This window comes from Phodopus roborovskii, unplaced genomic scaffold (genome assembly GCF_943737965.1).
Source record: "Phodopus roborovskii unplaced genomic scaffold, PHOROB, whole genome shotgun sequence".
Lineage (NCBI taxonomy): Eukaryota > Metazoa > Chordata > Mammalia > Rodentia > Cricetidae > Phodopus > Phodopus roborovskii.
In genome coordinates, this window is record NW_026126407.1 from 21,880,253 (window position 1) to 21,896,497 (window position 16,245).

The 16,245-nt window shown below is 43.5% G+C and overlaps 1 protein-coding gene across 1 annotated transcript; it reads right to left on the bottom strand.

Annotated features, from left to right (window-relative positions):
• Window positions 1-4,416: 4,416 nt before the first annotated feature.
• Window positions 4,417-5,408, bottom strand: LOC127219764 (olfactory receptor 2W3-like). Its single transcript, XM_051181532.1, is given in 2 exon segments — window positions 4,417-5,229; window positions 5,231-5,408. Coding segments are annotated over 2 exon segments (984 nt in total). The 5' UTR covers window positions 5,402-5,408.
• Between the last annotated feature and the right edge of the window lie 10,837 nt (window positions 5,409-16,245).

The window sequence follows — 16,245 nt, forward strand, 5'->3', positions numbered from 1 at the left end:
CTGCACTGAAACATAATTAATTGAGACAATAATAATGTAATTGAGACAACAGACAAGGTATTATTTTATTTGTTTTTGCATGCATTTGTAAGACAGAGATAGGATGTAAGTGAGTACACGCCACAGTGCCTATGTGGAGGTCAGAGGACAACTTCTCAGGGTCTGGATCTCCTACTTTTTTAAGGTGGGTCTCTGGTTGCTTCTGTCACTTTATGTGATTGGCGCTTGTTGGCCTGTAAGTTTCTGCCTGACTCTTGTCTCTGCCTCCCATCTCACAATCGAGTGCTGGGATACAGATGTGCACTACTACACAACTGGAGTTTGAATTCAGGCCCCAGGCTTGGACAAGTGCTTTTACCCTTGGAGCCACCTTCCCAATCCTAACAGTGAACTTGTTGCTGCACTTTTCATTTACATAATCCCTGCTATCCTCTTCTCCTTGGTGCACATGCTGATAGAGTTTAGGACTATGATTTATCCTCGTTTCCACTGATGCTACTGAACCCATCCTGGCAGAAATGGAAATATTCCAGAGAGAGACACTTGTGTCCCTCACTTCAGCTGCCAGACTTCTGGGACAATAAATGCAAAGAAAGTGGAATTTCCCCGCATCTGGACCAGGACTTCTTAGCTATACATGCCTCTTACCCTGTTAAAAGCTAAACTTCATGTCAGGAACTGAAGATGGACTCAGGCATCACTGGTCCTCATTTCTTCTCTTCACAATGTGGTCACATTGCCTACACTTTCTGCCTTTGTTTTTCCTCTGGTACTTACCTCTTGCTTTGGCAAAGAGAGAACAGATGGCCACACCTGGCTTGTCAGGGCTGTCAGAGCTGAGGATTTGACCCCACAAAGGTAACAATAGAACCAAAGGAACAGAAGCTAGGTCATTTGGAATATTATGATTATATCAGAAAGAAAATAAATATGCATAAGCTTAGAAAATCAACAAAACCACCCTGGGATCTCAGCTAGGTTCCTGGGCACGCCTTTAAAGGTGATAGTCTGTGTGACCATAGTGTAAACACAACGGAGTGTGACTCTCAGAGAAGTCCACCCTCATGTGCCTTCTCCCAGCACATTACTTCTCTTAACCCTCGCACTTAAAAATCTAAAGGTTTTCATAAACTGGATTCTGCCTCCTAGTAACTCATTCTGAATTCTCTTCTTCGTGAAAGCCAAGGATCTAGTTTTCCTGCATTGAGATTCCCAAAAGATGAAGGTAACTGAAGAAGGTAACCCTCTCCTGCCCCTCGCCAGCTGCTAGTGTCACTGTGGATCTGTGTTTTGGTTCCCATGTTGTAGAATATTATTTTAAGATGTGTTACATTTGTTTACACTGTGGAACATTTGTTTTTAATGATGCAAAAGATGTGTTGCATTCTCTTATGCTTCATTTGTTTAACTCTGTGAAGCTGTGGTTCTTTGCCTGTCTAAAACACCCGATTGGTCTAATAAAGAGCTGAACGACAAATAGCAAGGCAGGAGAGAAAATAGGCAGGGCTGGCAGGCAGAGAGAATATTTAAAATTTAATAGGAGGGGAAGAACATTAGAGGGAAGCCAGAGAACAAGGAGAGGAGGGTGTTAGGGGACAGCCACCCAGCCAATCATGAACTAAGAGCCAAAGTAAGATTACAGAAGAAAGGAAAAAGCCCATAGTCAAACTGGCTAGAAATAAGCCAAGCTAAGGCGGGGCATTTCTAAGTAAAAATAAGTCTCCGTGTGTGATTTTTTTGGGGGGAGCTTGATGGCAGGTCCCCCAAAGAGTAGAGACTAAAAAACAAGTCCGTTATTGTCTTCCCCGCCACATGGGTGCCTTGCATTGAGTTCAGGTATCAGTCATCAGTGGGAAGCAAGCAATTTAACTCTTGGACAAAGCACGTCACCTCTTTCTTTTTCCACTAGGTGGCAGTACTGCTTGACATTTTGAACACAGCACCCTCTGTTTAGATCCCCTCATGGGTTTCTGAATTTAAATACTTCAATTCCAGTTCTTTTTGGTATGACTAACTGTAATAAAATTCTTTGTCATTTAGGGATGGAGAGATGACCCAGCAGTGAAGAGCATTTGTTGAGCCGAACCTGGCTCAGTTCTCAGCACTCACATGCCTCACAACTGTTCCTAGCTCTTATGTGTTCCATAAGACACATGTGGTGCATAGACATACATGCAGACAAAGCTCTCACACATGTAATCTAAAATAAATAGACCTAAGGAAAATACTTTTAAGGTATTTGCCACCGAATCCCATTAAGTAGCTAGTAATTAACAACTAATTGGTGCTTGTATACACTCCGTATAATGTTCATTTAAATAGCACCTGTTGACTTTCAGGAACAGCATGGGGGAATGTCTGGCCTGTCCTCACACCTGCCCTCACTGTCTGTATCTAGTAGCCAACCTAGCTTGAGAATTCAGGTGAGTGAAAGCCTATGTATGATGATCTTGGAGTTGGGATGCTAGATCCCTCCTGTCCACTGTTACTATACCTGGCTTATCTAACTATATACTAAAAGGCTTCTGTGGGATCATATGTTGAGACCTCTAGTGAGAAGGCCACCTAAAACACTTTTCTCTTCTGCCTTACATCTCAGATTGAGACTTGCATGGTCCAGTCTTCTTCAATCACTAGCCCTTCCCCAGAATCATTTGGAAGCAGAAGAATGGATTTGTAAAACTTTCTGGGTTAAATACAAAGCATGGGGATTTTTTTTTTATAGATATGTGATCAGTTCTATACACATGTGCCTCGGTTACCTATTCTGTAAGTCAAGGATAAGAATATGTCAGACCTGCATGGTGGATTACAGCTGCTGCAGCAGCTGCTCCTGCTGGAACAGAGGAGGGGTGGGAAATGGAAGAACCATTCTTGTGGGGTTGGTCCGAGGGCTCATGGGCAAAATGGCTGAGGCATCAATGCAGGGATCAGACACCTGCTTGACACTGGAAATCCCCTCATCAAGGTTATGTGGTAACAATAATCTCCATGTAAGATTCCTGGCCTGAAATCTGTTACTTCAAAGGGACAACCCTGTAGTCAGTAGACTCCTCCACCATGGAAAGGGGTGGTGACTCTCTTCCATCCATAAGAACACTTTGGGAGGAAGTGTGGAGAGACACTGATGTCCATGGCCAGATGTAGTTATTGTTCATTTTTGTGAAATAAATCACAGCCTGAATGGGTTGGAGTTTTCCTCATGAGGCTTCCCTGCCTGTGGTTGTTGCTGGGTCTATTGTAGACTCAAGGATCCTGCTTCTCTAAGACAGTGAGAATGAGACTGGCCCAGAGAAAGCCTGGCCGTTTATGGATATAACTTTGAACGTGCTATGTAGTCAGAGCTTGAAATTTTGATCCTCCTGACTTCATCTTCCAAGTGCTGGGATTACAGATTTTCACACACACACACACACACACACACACACACACACACGTAATCAAAAAGAAATTAAACACAAACAGATAAGATAAAATTCTACGGAAAGTTGTGTTCTACTTGGCACCAAGGAACAATTTAATGGGACCTTATCTTTCCTGTTTTCCTGGTTGCATTAGTTACCTTTCCATTGCTGTGACTAAGTCACTTAATGTTAATAAAGAAGGAATGGCCGCCCCTAGGCTCTGGTTTCAGGCGCTTCTGTGTATACTGTCAAGAAAGGGTGGCTGAGCACCTCTGCTCACTTCCTGGCAGCCAGGAAACAGCAGGGAGAAGTGGCCTCCTGTTTGTTTCCTCTTTCTTAGTCCTGTTGGTCTGTCTGGGGCCCAGGGCCATCAGACAGTGTCTAGCCAGATTCAGGATAACCTCCCCCCCATTATTAACCTCTGCAAACACCCTCACTGACCCACTCTGTCCCTTGGTCTCCCAGGTGATTCTAAACCTAGGCACATTGACTAGAGAGACCAATGAGCATACTTTGCTTTATTTATTCGTGGATCATCACAGGACAGGATGGGAAAGGTTGGGAGACACACAATGTTTAGTTCACTTATAAAGCAGACGATTTGGGACCTTGCACAGGTTTATAAAAGTCCAGAAGATTCAAATCAGTGGAGAGCTGCAGACTAGAGTTGATCAGACCCAGTACTGCCAGTGGTACCCAAGGCCTCACATGGAGTGACATCCAGGCACCTATTGTCCCCTTGCCTTTCCCCAAGAGCACATTTCACCTTGTATAACACCAAGACATTATGGAGACAAACGGTCAAAACTGCTTCTTACATGGGAAAGTCCCCTTTAACCACTATTAAATCCCAGAACTCTCCAACAATCCAATATCGTGTCTGTGTTTTCTCTGCCACAGGGCAGCCTGAATTTTCCCCAAATCATCATGGAACATTTTTCTCAGTCCCTTTCTTTCCCTTTAAAATATTCGCCTAAGAGCTTGAGTTGGGTCTCAGTTTTCGTTGCCATCCTCACCAGGACAGCTTCCTTCTGTTCTGTCTGGAACCAGCCCTTACTACTTTTGTCTCTCGGCTACCCAGCAGCAGCCTCCTGAGCGCCCCCTTCACCTCCTTGTTCCTGAGCGTGTAGATCAGAGGGTTGAGGAGAGGGGTGACCATGTTGTAGAAGAGGGTGAGGAACTTGCCCTGGTCCTGGGAGGAGCTGTTCCCTGGCTGCATGTACATATAGATGATGTTTCCATAAAAAAGCGAAACCACAGTGAGGTGCGAGCCACACGTATTGAAAGCCTTTTGCCGCCCCGCAGCAGAGCGGATCTGCAGCACAGCTCTTACGATGTAGCCATAGGAGACCAGGATGAACACCAAGGGAGAGAGCACGATGCCTACCGCCAGGACGAACACTGTGCCTTCCACTGCAGCGGTGTTGACGCAGGCCATCCTGATGAGAGCTGGCATCTCGCAGAGGAAGTGGTCCACACTGCGGCGTCCGCAGCGGGGTAAACTGAGGGTTACTGGAGACATGGCCAAGGAATTGGCTACCCCACAGCCCCAGGCCACTGAGACCAGGCCCACGCAGAGCTTGGGGCTCATAACCACCATGTAGTGCAGGGGTTTGCAGACGGCCACAAAGCGGTCATAGGCCATGACAGCCAGCAGCAGGCACTCCACACCCCCCAGGCCCAGGAATAGGACCAGCTGCAGAGCACAGCCCACATAGCTGATGGTCTTGTCCTGCCCGCTGAGGTTGTAGAGCAGCTGTGGGATGGAGCTGCTGGTGAAGCTGAGGTCCAAGAAGGACAGGTGTGTGAGGAAGAAGTACATGGGGGGTGTGCAGGTGCGGGTCCAGCCTGGACACCAGGATGATGGTGCTGTTGCCCAGCAGGGTCAGGAGGTAGGCGGGCAGGATGACTGCGAAGAGGACCCTCTCCAGCTGGGGCTGGTCAGAGAAACCTAGAAGGATGAAATGGCTGAAGGTGCTGTCATTGGCTGTGCCCATCTCTATTGCGCCTGAGGAAGATGTCGATACTGACAATAATCAGAGTGGACAGTGCTTCGTCGTTCATTACTCAGTTACAACAACGATGTAGATAATATTGGCAGACAAGGAAGCTGAGTCATGCATGTAGCAAGCCAGTTGTCATGAGTAGAAAAAGGACCAAGTTAGTTTTGAACCCAGCCATTGCAGCTTAGTGTGTTAGCCTTAGTCACTCCTAGCCTGCCTCTAATTCCATGAAGAGGGAGATGGATGAATTGTGCTGTGGCCCAACTTTTGATTCTCTGGAGACCCATGATCCCAAACACCTACCCAGATGCATGAGGAGCAAAATACATCCCCAGATAATCCACCAATAAGATTTGAAGATGCCCAGCACGGCTGACTGGACACTTGGACATCAGCCATCCGAACCCATGTGGGTTCATTGACACACAGACGTTTTTAAAATAAATATGTTGGATTTTTTTTCTGGAGATTTTCAATAATTTGGTAATTCAAGGACAGAATGGTGTTACCTAGAAATATATTTAAATGGTTTAAGTTTGGGATGTTACAAATATACAAACTATATGTAGACATTGTGCACTTTATAATTTATTGCAAAACAAAAAGAAGTCTATTATAAGCGAGTTTGTCAAAATTGACAGGAACAAAGACCATCTAGAGTATTATTTCCAGCAGAGAGGAGCTTAAACAAACATGGTGGTGAAGCTCTGTGTCATGTCAGGGTCAAATGAAATGTGGTCTATGGCTCTGCTTCAATATTTCAGTCATTCTTGCTGCTATTGCTGTGAGCTAAAGGGTTCAGAATCCACCACAAACACCACTCAAGCTAACTTTCATCAAAGAGTGACTGAGATCCTCATGCATTTTCCACTCTGAAAAACAGAGACACTCAAAATATGCTCTAGCCAACTGTCACCATTATCTGCATGTCTCCGAACAGTCTCAGGCCAGCAGTAGTTATGAGTGTAGTCAAATGTTTAAACCAGATTTTCAACAGCAAAGGTGATGGGCAGCTTTAATAGCTGGGTCTAGTTATTTATTTGGGATGCTTTTGATTTCAAAGACACATCCTGTCCTTCTGATAATTATTTTTTAGGTAATCTTAGATATCTGAGTATAAAAATGGCGTAGGGGATAATAGGTTATCAGTGAAAGCATATGCTCATAAAAACCTCTTTTTGGGCTAGCTGCTTAATTAAGTAACATGGTATTTGTTTTTCCTCCAAAGAACCCAGTTTAAGGTATTGCTTTTATTTAATTATATTTAGATTAGATAGATAGATAGATAGATAGATAGATAGATAGATAGATAGACAGACAGACAAATAGAGAGCACTCACCTTTGGAGGGCCAAGGATAACTTTCAGCAATCTGTTCTCCCCTTCCACCATGTGGCTTAGGGGTCAGATTCAGATTCAGGTCACCAGGCTTGGCGACAGGTTCCTTCACTCACTGAGTCTTCTTCCAAGGCAAAACAAGAAATGGAGAAGACACACAGTGCCCCATTTTGCATCTTGCCTGGAGAAGAATAGCTGATCCATCGCACAGCTAAATAGCACATGCATAGTTCCTGGCCTCTGCTTCCTCTCTTTCTCTGAAACTGTAACACATTATAGGAAATGCAGAGAGAACGAATGGAAGGGTCTTTCTCTCCCAGGTTTGTAAAAATGTAAAGAAACTCCATTTCTTTACCAATTTCCATTCCCTTGTTTCCTTGGCATACAGGAAAGCCAGGGTGGCCTGCATGCCATGCATGCATGGGGCTTAGAAAGGCATGGATGGGAAATGAGCCCATTCATGCACTCTTGATGGGGGCTTAAGCTGAAATCACAGTGTTTAAGAGATCACTACTTCTGTGAGAAGCATACTTCTCAATATTGTACATGTTGTTTTAATAATAGAAAAAGAAAAAGAAAGGTATTTCTTTCACAGGATTGAAAATTGAATGTTTTTCTTTGCCCCATTAATCTCATGAGTAGGAATTTGACCCTCAATCAAAAAACACACCCTCCACACCTTCTCCTCAGCATCAAAACAGGCAGGTGATTCCCCAGAAACCATATGTGTATAGTTAATAGCATTAGCATTTCACAGGCAATGCTGTTACAAATGAGAAACGAGCAACTACTAAATTCAAATAAGCATAGGCATGTGACATCAGTTGAAATTTTGTCTACCCAGATATATTAATTTCAAACATGTAGAAAACGGGAGCGCTGGGCCTCACTTTTTTAAGGTGTTTGCTAGCCTGCACGAAGCCCAAGTTTTATCCCTGGTGCTGTGTAAACCCAATGTGGTGCATTCCTGCAGTCCCAGTACTTCAGAAACAGGGGTGGGAGAATTAGGAGTTCAAGGCCATCTTTGGCTACACACAAGTTTAGGACTATCCCGAGCTACACAACAAAACAAAATGAATGGTGAGAACACACACATAACTAAATAATAAATTAAATAATAATTCTGTTTTTCTTTCTTTTTCCTCTCTTCCTCCCTTCCTCTCTTTCCTTTCTTTCTATCTTTCTTTCTTTTTGAAACAGGGTCTCACTATGTAGCCCTGGCCGTCCTAGAACTCACTATAGAGACCAGGTTGGCTTCAAACTCACAGAGATCTTCCTGCCTCTGCCTCCCAAGTACTGGAATTAAAGGGGTGTGCCATCATGCCTGGCAATAAATCTTTATTGAATCACTCGTTGGAATATTTTCTGGGTATCATATTCTACTTGCATACTTCATTTCATATTTCTCTTAAATACATAACTCATGGTTATTAGTGATTATACATCAGTGTCTTTATGTTTTAAATTTCTGGTCCTCAGTCATCAATGAGAACATTTCTCATGTTTAAAAGTCACTTGCTTGTAAACCTTTTGTTTTCCTATAAATCACTTCTTCATTCTTCATTTCTTATTTTGTTGTAGGTTTTCCTTATTATTTTTTTCTTTTGAAAAGATGTAAAAATGGATCTCTCCTGTTTCATACCTTACCCTATTTCTGGATCATTCCAGATATTTGTTCTAGTTTAAGAAAAGTACACATATAAGTGTGTATGTGTGTGTGTGCCTGTCTGTGCGTCTGTCTGACTGTCTCTGTGCAGGTGCCTGCAGAGGCCAGAAAGGGGCATCATATCCCTGGAGCTGTAGCTATAGGTAGTCAGTGAGCCTCCTAATGTGGGTGCTGGGAACCCAACCCAGATTTGTTGCAAGAGCAGTTCTCTTAACCACTGAGCCATCTCTCCCACTATGAGAGATGTTAACCTATCTTTTTTCTTTTTACTCTTCATCGTTTCTTCTCAGAGATCATGACCTCAACTCTCTTTGCTTTCTCCTAAACCCTGACGGAATGAGAAGGGAGCTAGGAAGGAAGATGAAAGAGGCTGAAAGCACAGATGGCTGCGGTGGCTCTCCAGTCACTAGAACAACAACCCGGGGCTTGGAAGCACTGCAGTGTTTGCCTCAGAAATCTGGAGAAAGTCAGAGAATGGAGGACTGAGAGCTGAGAAGAGTCTTAGCTCATGAAGGGCTTGGGTCCAACTTTCCCCGGAGTTCGGACGTCCTTCCTCACATTCATTCTCTTGACTGAAACAGTCAAGAACGACTTTCCCCTGGGAAGGTTTGGTATCTTTTTATGTTCATTGTCTAAAGGGGATGTTCACACTAGTGCTTCCTTCCCTTGGCATCAGTTCTTAAAACTCACTCACCCTCTTGAAAAAAATTCAGCACACTCTCATGTTGCTGGGGGTTTCTGTCTCTGCAAAGCCCGAAGCCATTACTAGGATTCCAAGATCTTACATAAAAGACTATTTCAAATTTGATTCTATTGAGCTGTTGACTCTTCTGATATGAGAATTGTCTCTCTCCCTAAAACAAACAAACAAACATAAGACCTGAAAGGGAGACAGAAAGGCCATCTCCTCACAGAGGTTTCACAGGGTTTCCCACTAGCCCTGGCCTATCTCTGAGAAAGGGGTTCTTGGACCCACAAAGCACAGCACCTTTGCTGTCAGAAAGGCTCTGGGAGGAGTCCCCCTTGCTCTTTCTAAAGGGACATCCTTTCTTCTGCTGTGCCCAGGACATTAGCATTTAGTCCAGGATTTCAGGTCTCTGTGCAAGTTTCTCTTGTTCAGAGCCAGTGTGAGGCCAACTCTTCCCAGAACAATTGGAAGCAGAATGCTTGTCTATACCAATGTCATGGTAAAAATGTTACAGCCCATGACTGACGAGATCCTGTCTGACGATGACATGGGTGCCTCTGACACCTGGAGACCCCTCTGGGACATATGAATACTAACATGTGCCTCTTCTGAGACAACACTAACATGATGACCTCTTCTGAGAGAACTAGCATGCTTGGTCAGTAAACCACTTTACAAATGGCCTGGTTGTTAACACCTTTGATGTTAACAGGGCTTCTCTTGTCCAAGCAAAACTAAGACCTCCTTAAGACAAGGAGACAAGCCTGAAGTCAAAGCTGAAGGAAACAAACACTCTTGAGGACATGATAGGAAGATGGGGGCAGTTGTTCCCTCAATGAAAGATGTGCTTCTATACCTTAGGAGGCCCTCTCCCAGGACAGCTGCTTACAGGTCCTCACTGCTAAGCCTGCTCAGAAAGAGCACATTTTTTTCTTTTTCTTCTATTTCCCCTTTCCAGGTATTTGCCAAAAGCCATTCATGCTCTTTGAACACACCTTCAACCTCTAGTCATGCAACTACATTACAGAGTCTGCTGCTTCCTTAGCGCTAATTCAAATTGTTCCATCACTCTTACAGTTAAGCAATGGAACATTGTCCCTATGCTGCCACTGTCCTCTGGGTCAGTCTGAGATTCTCATCCTCCCCCCACAATCCCTCAGGACCTGGCACAAGCTGGGCGAGCACTCCTCCACTGAGCTAAGACTATCTGTGTTTCACAAACCAACTGAGAAGGGCAGATCTGGGCTCAGCTCCCAGATTCAAAACCTACTCACCACCACGGTATTTGGATGCTTCTGGTACCACTGTTCACCCCAAGGCAGAAGGTGTGGCCCTGCAGAGGTGACCTAGGCCAGAACATGCAGTATCTTCCCCAATTAGAGGCACATAACTGCTTCAGTTGGAGCTGCTGTGGAGAAAATCCACATGTCTATCCCTGGCTTGGTATCATCCTCCGTCTGATAGGTCTTGATGTTTGCAGAGGGGGAATGCTGAAGCTGAAAACATGCAGCTCTCTAGAGGAGATGGAGAGAGAGTTCTGTGGAGGGATGTGGGTTCATCAGCATCCCCAAGGGAGGCAGGGACCACATTCCCTCAGCATCTCTAAGCTCTGGGCAATCTTCTGAACCCACCAGGGTCATTAGCACATTCAGTTTGTTGTAGTCCTGTGCCATCTCAATGTCCCAGTCCCCACAGGTCCAACCAGAAAATGGGGGCCATGAGAATTTGTCACTTGATAGAAAAATAATTCAATACAACATGCAAATAGAATTTGGGCACTCAGTCTGTTGTTCAAAAGACAGGAATATACAGGGGATGATTTTCTTCTTTCCCTTTCCCACAAGAGTTACCATGTGGCTTAAAAAAAATCAGCTGAAGCACAACTACTCCACTTCTACCCAGGACAGGATCACACACTTTTTTTTTCTGAGACAGGGTTTCTCTGTGTAGCTTTGGAGCCTGTCCTGGAACTTGCTCTGTAGACATAGGCTGGCCTTGAACTTACAGAGATCTGCCTGTCTCTGCCTCCCAAATGCTTGGATTGAAGGTGTGTGCCACTATTACTAGGCTGATCACAAACCTTTTGAAAAACCTAAGATTCATGAAAAAACAGTCAATTTTTTGTGTTTGTGTTTTATATCTTTAATCAATAATTTTATGTCAAAAAGAAACTTTTTCTGCACAGCAGAAAGATTAAGTTAATCAGTTGGCAGGTAATCTTGTATTGTTTCTTAGTTTTATTATTGAATTTGGGAAAACATCATAGATTTGTTTGTATTTTAATTTTAGAGACTGAACTAATATCTTGAGCTCTCTGGTTTCTTTACCTGCAAACACACACACACACACACACACACACACACACACACACACACACACACATATATAGTTACTCTATGTACTGTGAGCGGAGTTCAGGACTTCATATAGCCAGTCAAGTGTCCTCCACAGACCTTGTTACTAACGCTACTGTGGAGGGGGGAAAATGATGTCACACACACACAAAAAAAAATTTATAGGAAAAAGCTAAATAGAAAATAGTTCTAATAATAGGAGCCAAGATCTTGACATCAGCAAGGCTATATTAGAGACCAACAGAAGGAATTAAAGCCATTGGTTAAGGAATTCATCAAAATGGCTGTGGAGGCACTTTTGACTGAATATAGCTACAGAAAATACTCCCTGCCAGCTACTGTGTACATTGTGGGTCCCTGGGTGAGTATTTGCACACATGCTGGTTGTCTACAACCTTTTCTCCATTGTGTACAGTAGAATAGAATGACATAAGGCCCCAGAAACAAACACCAGCCACAAACTGAGGGACTAATGATGAGAGCAGGACAAGTTTAACAAATTTTCTACTTCATTTTCTTTGCCCTGGGGGATGCTGGGGGTAGGAGCTGCTACTCAAAGTTGGGCTAGTGGGTAGGGCCAATACCATATACTGTCTTCTCCTAGTATTCCTGATTCTGGGTCTTTTCAGTATGCTGAGAAAACTGGTCTACTTAGGTAATTCGTGTATTAAATGAGTGACTTGATTTAGGAGAGTGGGACTGAAGAAGAGGAAAATATTCATGAAATTAGTCCTGCAATGAACTCATCTAGTCTACTGGAAATACGGGTAGGAATACACAGACACAACTTGAGATTTATAGCTTAGGACAAATGAAGCTAATGTTGGGGGTCAGCTTTGTAATTATTGTTTATAGAGAAGAGAGTATACTAATTGTCAGAGCAGGGTGATGGAGGTAAGATGTTAGGACCCATAAAGAGGGGTCCATTTCATCTTTCCTTAAGATCAGAAAGTTCAAAATTGTCTTTAGACCTAAAGGTCTAAAACTTGGCTGCTACAGGATGTGTTAGCCTTGGTAGCAGATGTCTTTATCTAAACAATAACAAACTTGGGCTCAAGTGGGTTTACTCTTGACCCTGAAGGCCAGATGGCAGGTGTGGCTACTAAATACTTGGATGATTAAGGTAAGGATGCCTATTTGCTCCTTATACATAACAATAGAAGTCTTCTGCCATTGTTCCCACTTTTGATTGGGTTCTTAAGAATGTTGAAGAATAAACTAAGTTCAGAATTGACTGGATTTGCCCTCCTGACTCTATCCTGTGTCTCTGTCTTTCTCTTAATGTCTTTAGCTAGATTTTCTCAATCCATACTCCCTCTTTCAGGTACAAACCATGGGCAAGTCAGCTGCCTAAGATTGCAGCCCCACAAAGATAGCCCCCCACAGTAAGGGAATGTAGAAAATGATGATATTGTAGACTAGAAAAGTACAGTTTGTACTAAGAAGGATGCACAATAGGATAAAGATGATGGGAAGGAGAGCAGATACTAGGCATCCCACAAGGGTGAGTGTCCTGCCGTATAGCTCAGAAGAGAGGCCCATACACCATGAAGGTATTTACCTGAGTTCTAGGGATCCAAACTTTCAAGATAACCACAGAGAGTCAAATTCTTTATAGAAATGTTTACTCTTAAGTTCCTAGGAGCTTCTTAGCATTCCAAGTCAATATTGAAAGACTTTAGTTTGCAGAGCAAGGATGTAGGAAAGGGGCAGGAGAATAGTTCTTGCAAGCAAAACATAGAAAATCACAAAGAATGGACATGGGCATGGGTGGAAAGATCAGCAATTATGAGAACAAGAAAGGTTACTATGTTGATGGGGCTAGTGGTTATATGTTAGGCTGATCTTGATAAATAGGGCTAGTTACTGAATCATCAAACCTTTGTGGAATAACTGAAGGCTCTAAATGTACATCCAAGGGAAAGCCAGAGTATGAAAGACTTTAGTTTGTCAAGAAAAATAAAGATAAGAAGTTTTTCACAGGTCTTGGCCCATAGCAAGGAAATAGGCCCCAACCCTGGAACAAATGGTTCCAGATGAATGGTCCTGTCTGGTTCACACCTGGCCAATGGACAGTCTGGGGACTTTCCAAGTCATTCTATGGTTTTTCCTTTGAAGAAGAACATGTCATACCTGGTAATCTCTCAAACATGAGATCATACTTTGTAATCAGTCACCTTGTGCCCCATGCATGTATGCTGATTGCGGTCTTTCTCTATAAAAAAGAGCCTGAACCCTTTGGGGGGGTGCAGCTTTCCCTGAGATTGCTGTCACCCGAGTGCACACTCGTTCAATAAACACCTCCTGCTTGTTGCATCTCCTGGTTTTGGTGTTTGTGTTGCAGGTCTCTCCCATCAGCCCATCAGGACCCTGGAATTAGGGTCTTACAGTTAACATCTGACACAAGATCCTGAGGCAATGCACAATAGTGTCATTGTGACATTGCAGAGACCCAAAACTCCAGCAGCCTGGATATGCAGCATTATCCCATCACTGGAATCCAGTGCTTCTCCAAAGATATCTCTCTAATTAGATTGTTTTTCCTGGATCTAAAATAGACTTGACACATTTAGCACCTGGTATTAATTTTTATTGGATGTTGGCTGACTGTTTATAAGTAGTATCTGCATATTGCATTTTGTAAAGCATTTCTAGTTGCAGCATTTAACTCTCTTTCCAGGTTAATCATTTACTCATTCAACAAATATACATTCAGCAATAACCACATCCAACCAGTGTTTGATATCTTGGGATATGCTTAGGAATATATTGTGATTAACAAATATCCTGTTCTCTTCATGATGCTCACATCACACCACAAGAGAACAAATACATTAGTAATAAAATAAAACTTCATAAATAAGAGTTCAGCATGGTGTACTGGGACCTGATATGTACTGATTTATATGTGGGGTAAGCAAGCCTCACAAGCCCGGTGAAGGGGAACTGAGAAGGTGTGCCCCGGGGGTGTGGAAAGAGGATGTCTCCACTGAGAAGCCTTTGAGTGGGTTAATAAGAGAGAAGGAAACAGACGAAGAGGTGTCAGGAAAGGAGAGTTATAAGCAGAAATGACAACTTGGAGGAGTCCTGTGGTGGGAAGTACTTGGTTTGATGTAGATCCACCATGGGGCAGAATGAAAAGGGAAGTAGGGGAGGAAGACAGAATTGGAGGAGGGATCAGGTTCTGGTCTTTGAGGGCCCAAGAGCTCACCACGAAGGGTGAAGTTTTCACTAGACTGTAACCTTACTGAGAGGGTCAGTGCAGTTAGCGCCATTGTCTGGGGCCCGAGAGGATGCGTTGAAGATGAACATGGTCAGGGAAGGGCCAGCTGGGAAACTGGAGAGGTAAGTACAGTAGTACAGAGGGGAGGGGGTAACAGTGCAGGCTGAGATTACAGCAGCTGAGATCAAGGCTGGACTCTTAGACCTGTAGAAAGCAGAGCACACTGCCACAGCGGAGGGATTAGAGGTGGAGAGTGGGGTCAAGAACACAGTAAGGGTGTTGCTGTTTTCTGAGCAACTGAAGGGAAGATGCTGCCATGCACAAGATATGAGACTTTTTCTGTTATTAATTACAAGGAGATTGTACTGTGGTAGGATCTAGGGCTAAGTTTTAGGCAGGCTGGATTTTAAAGGCCTGTGCAGTTCAAGTTAAGCGTTATATATAAAAATGTATTGTTTAGGAGGAAGGGTAGGGAAGATAGGGAAACAGGTGTTCATTTGGAGGGCTTTACAGCCAACGCCGAGACTAGAATTCCAGAGAGGATGTTGAGAACAATTCAGGATTGGAAAGGCAAGGAGAAGGATCAAAGCAGCAGAAGATGCAAGACCTGAAATTTTAGACTACAGAGGATGAAGTCTTCAATGACTCATGCTTGGTTGGCGACTGACATCTTGCTAGGAGGCACTGTGAGATGGAGAAACTCAGAGACACCACAGAGACAGGAACTAAGGTCTGCATGGCAGGAAGTGTGGTCCTGGGACTCAGATGTATCCATTATCTCAGTTCCAGCAAGATGGTTTCTATGTCCCTGTGAGTGGTTAGAGATCCCATGGGAGATGTCACCTCAGGCCAGTCACTGATCTAGGCTCTACTGATGGGCTAAAGCCTCTCTGTTCCACCCATGTCATGCCCTAAGATGGCTTGTATGGTCTGTGAACTATACACTGGGACATATGAAGACTTGTCATTTCCTATCTGTAAATGAGAGACGGAACAGAGAACTATCTGCATAACACTAATTTTTAAAAGCTAGAAAGCTGTGTCAGTAACATGATGAGATATAATAATTTGGGCCATAAAAATAACCATGCAAAAGGAAAACATCTTGCATTTCAAAATTGAAGAGGAAATTGAAATTTGTGATAGACTATTAAGATAAAGATGACTGAATTTACCAGTAATTCCTATAGGGCTGGCATTCTAGAACATGACACTTTGACATTGGTTTGACACGTATTTACCATGCAGAGAGGAGAGATAGCAAGGGAGTCGTCACTGGCCTTCAAGGGTTTTGTTAGAATATACTTGAAAAATAAGTTACACATCATGAGCCTTTCATCACCATCCTTACACAGTATTTAAATAAGAGTTACATTCTGGCCACTCATCGATGATAACCTCAGAAGTCTCCGTTACACCATGAAGGTGTCATTAGTGCTTCCCATATAGGATCGTATCCAAAGGCTGAGTTTGGGTGAGAAGGAATATTATTTGCTGAGGTCTTAAGAACCAACATGAGGTGAAGAGGCAGAAGGCAAGCACAGAGTAAGCACATGCTGTTCCTTCCCAA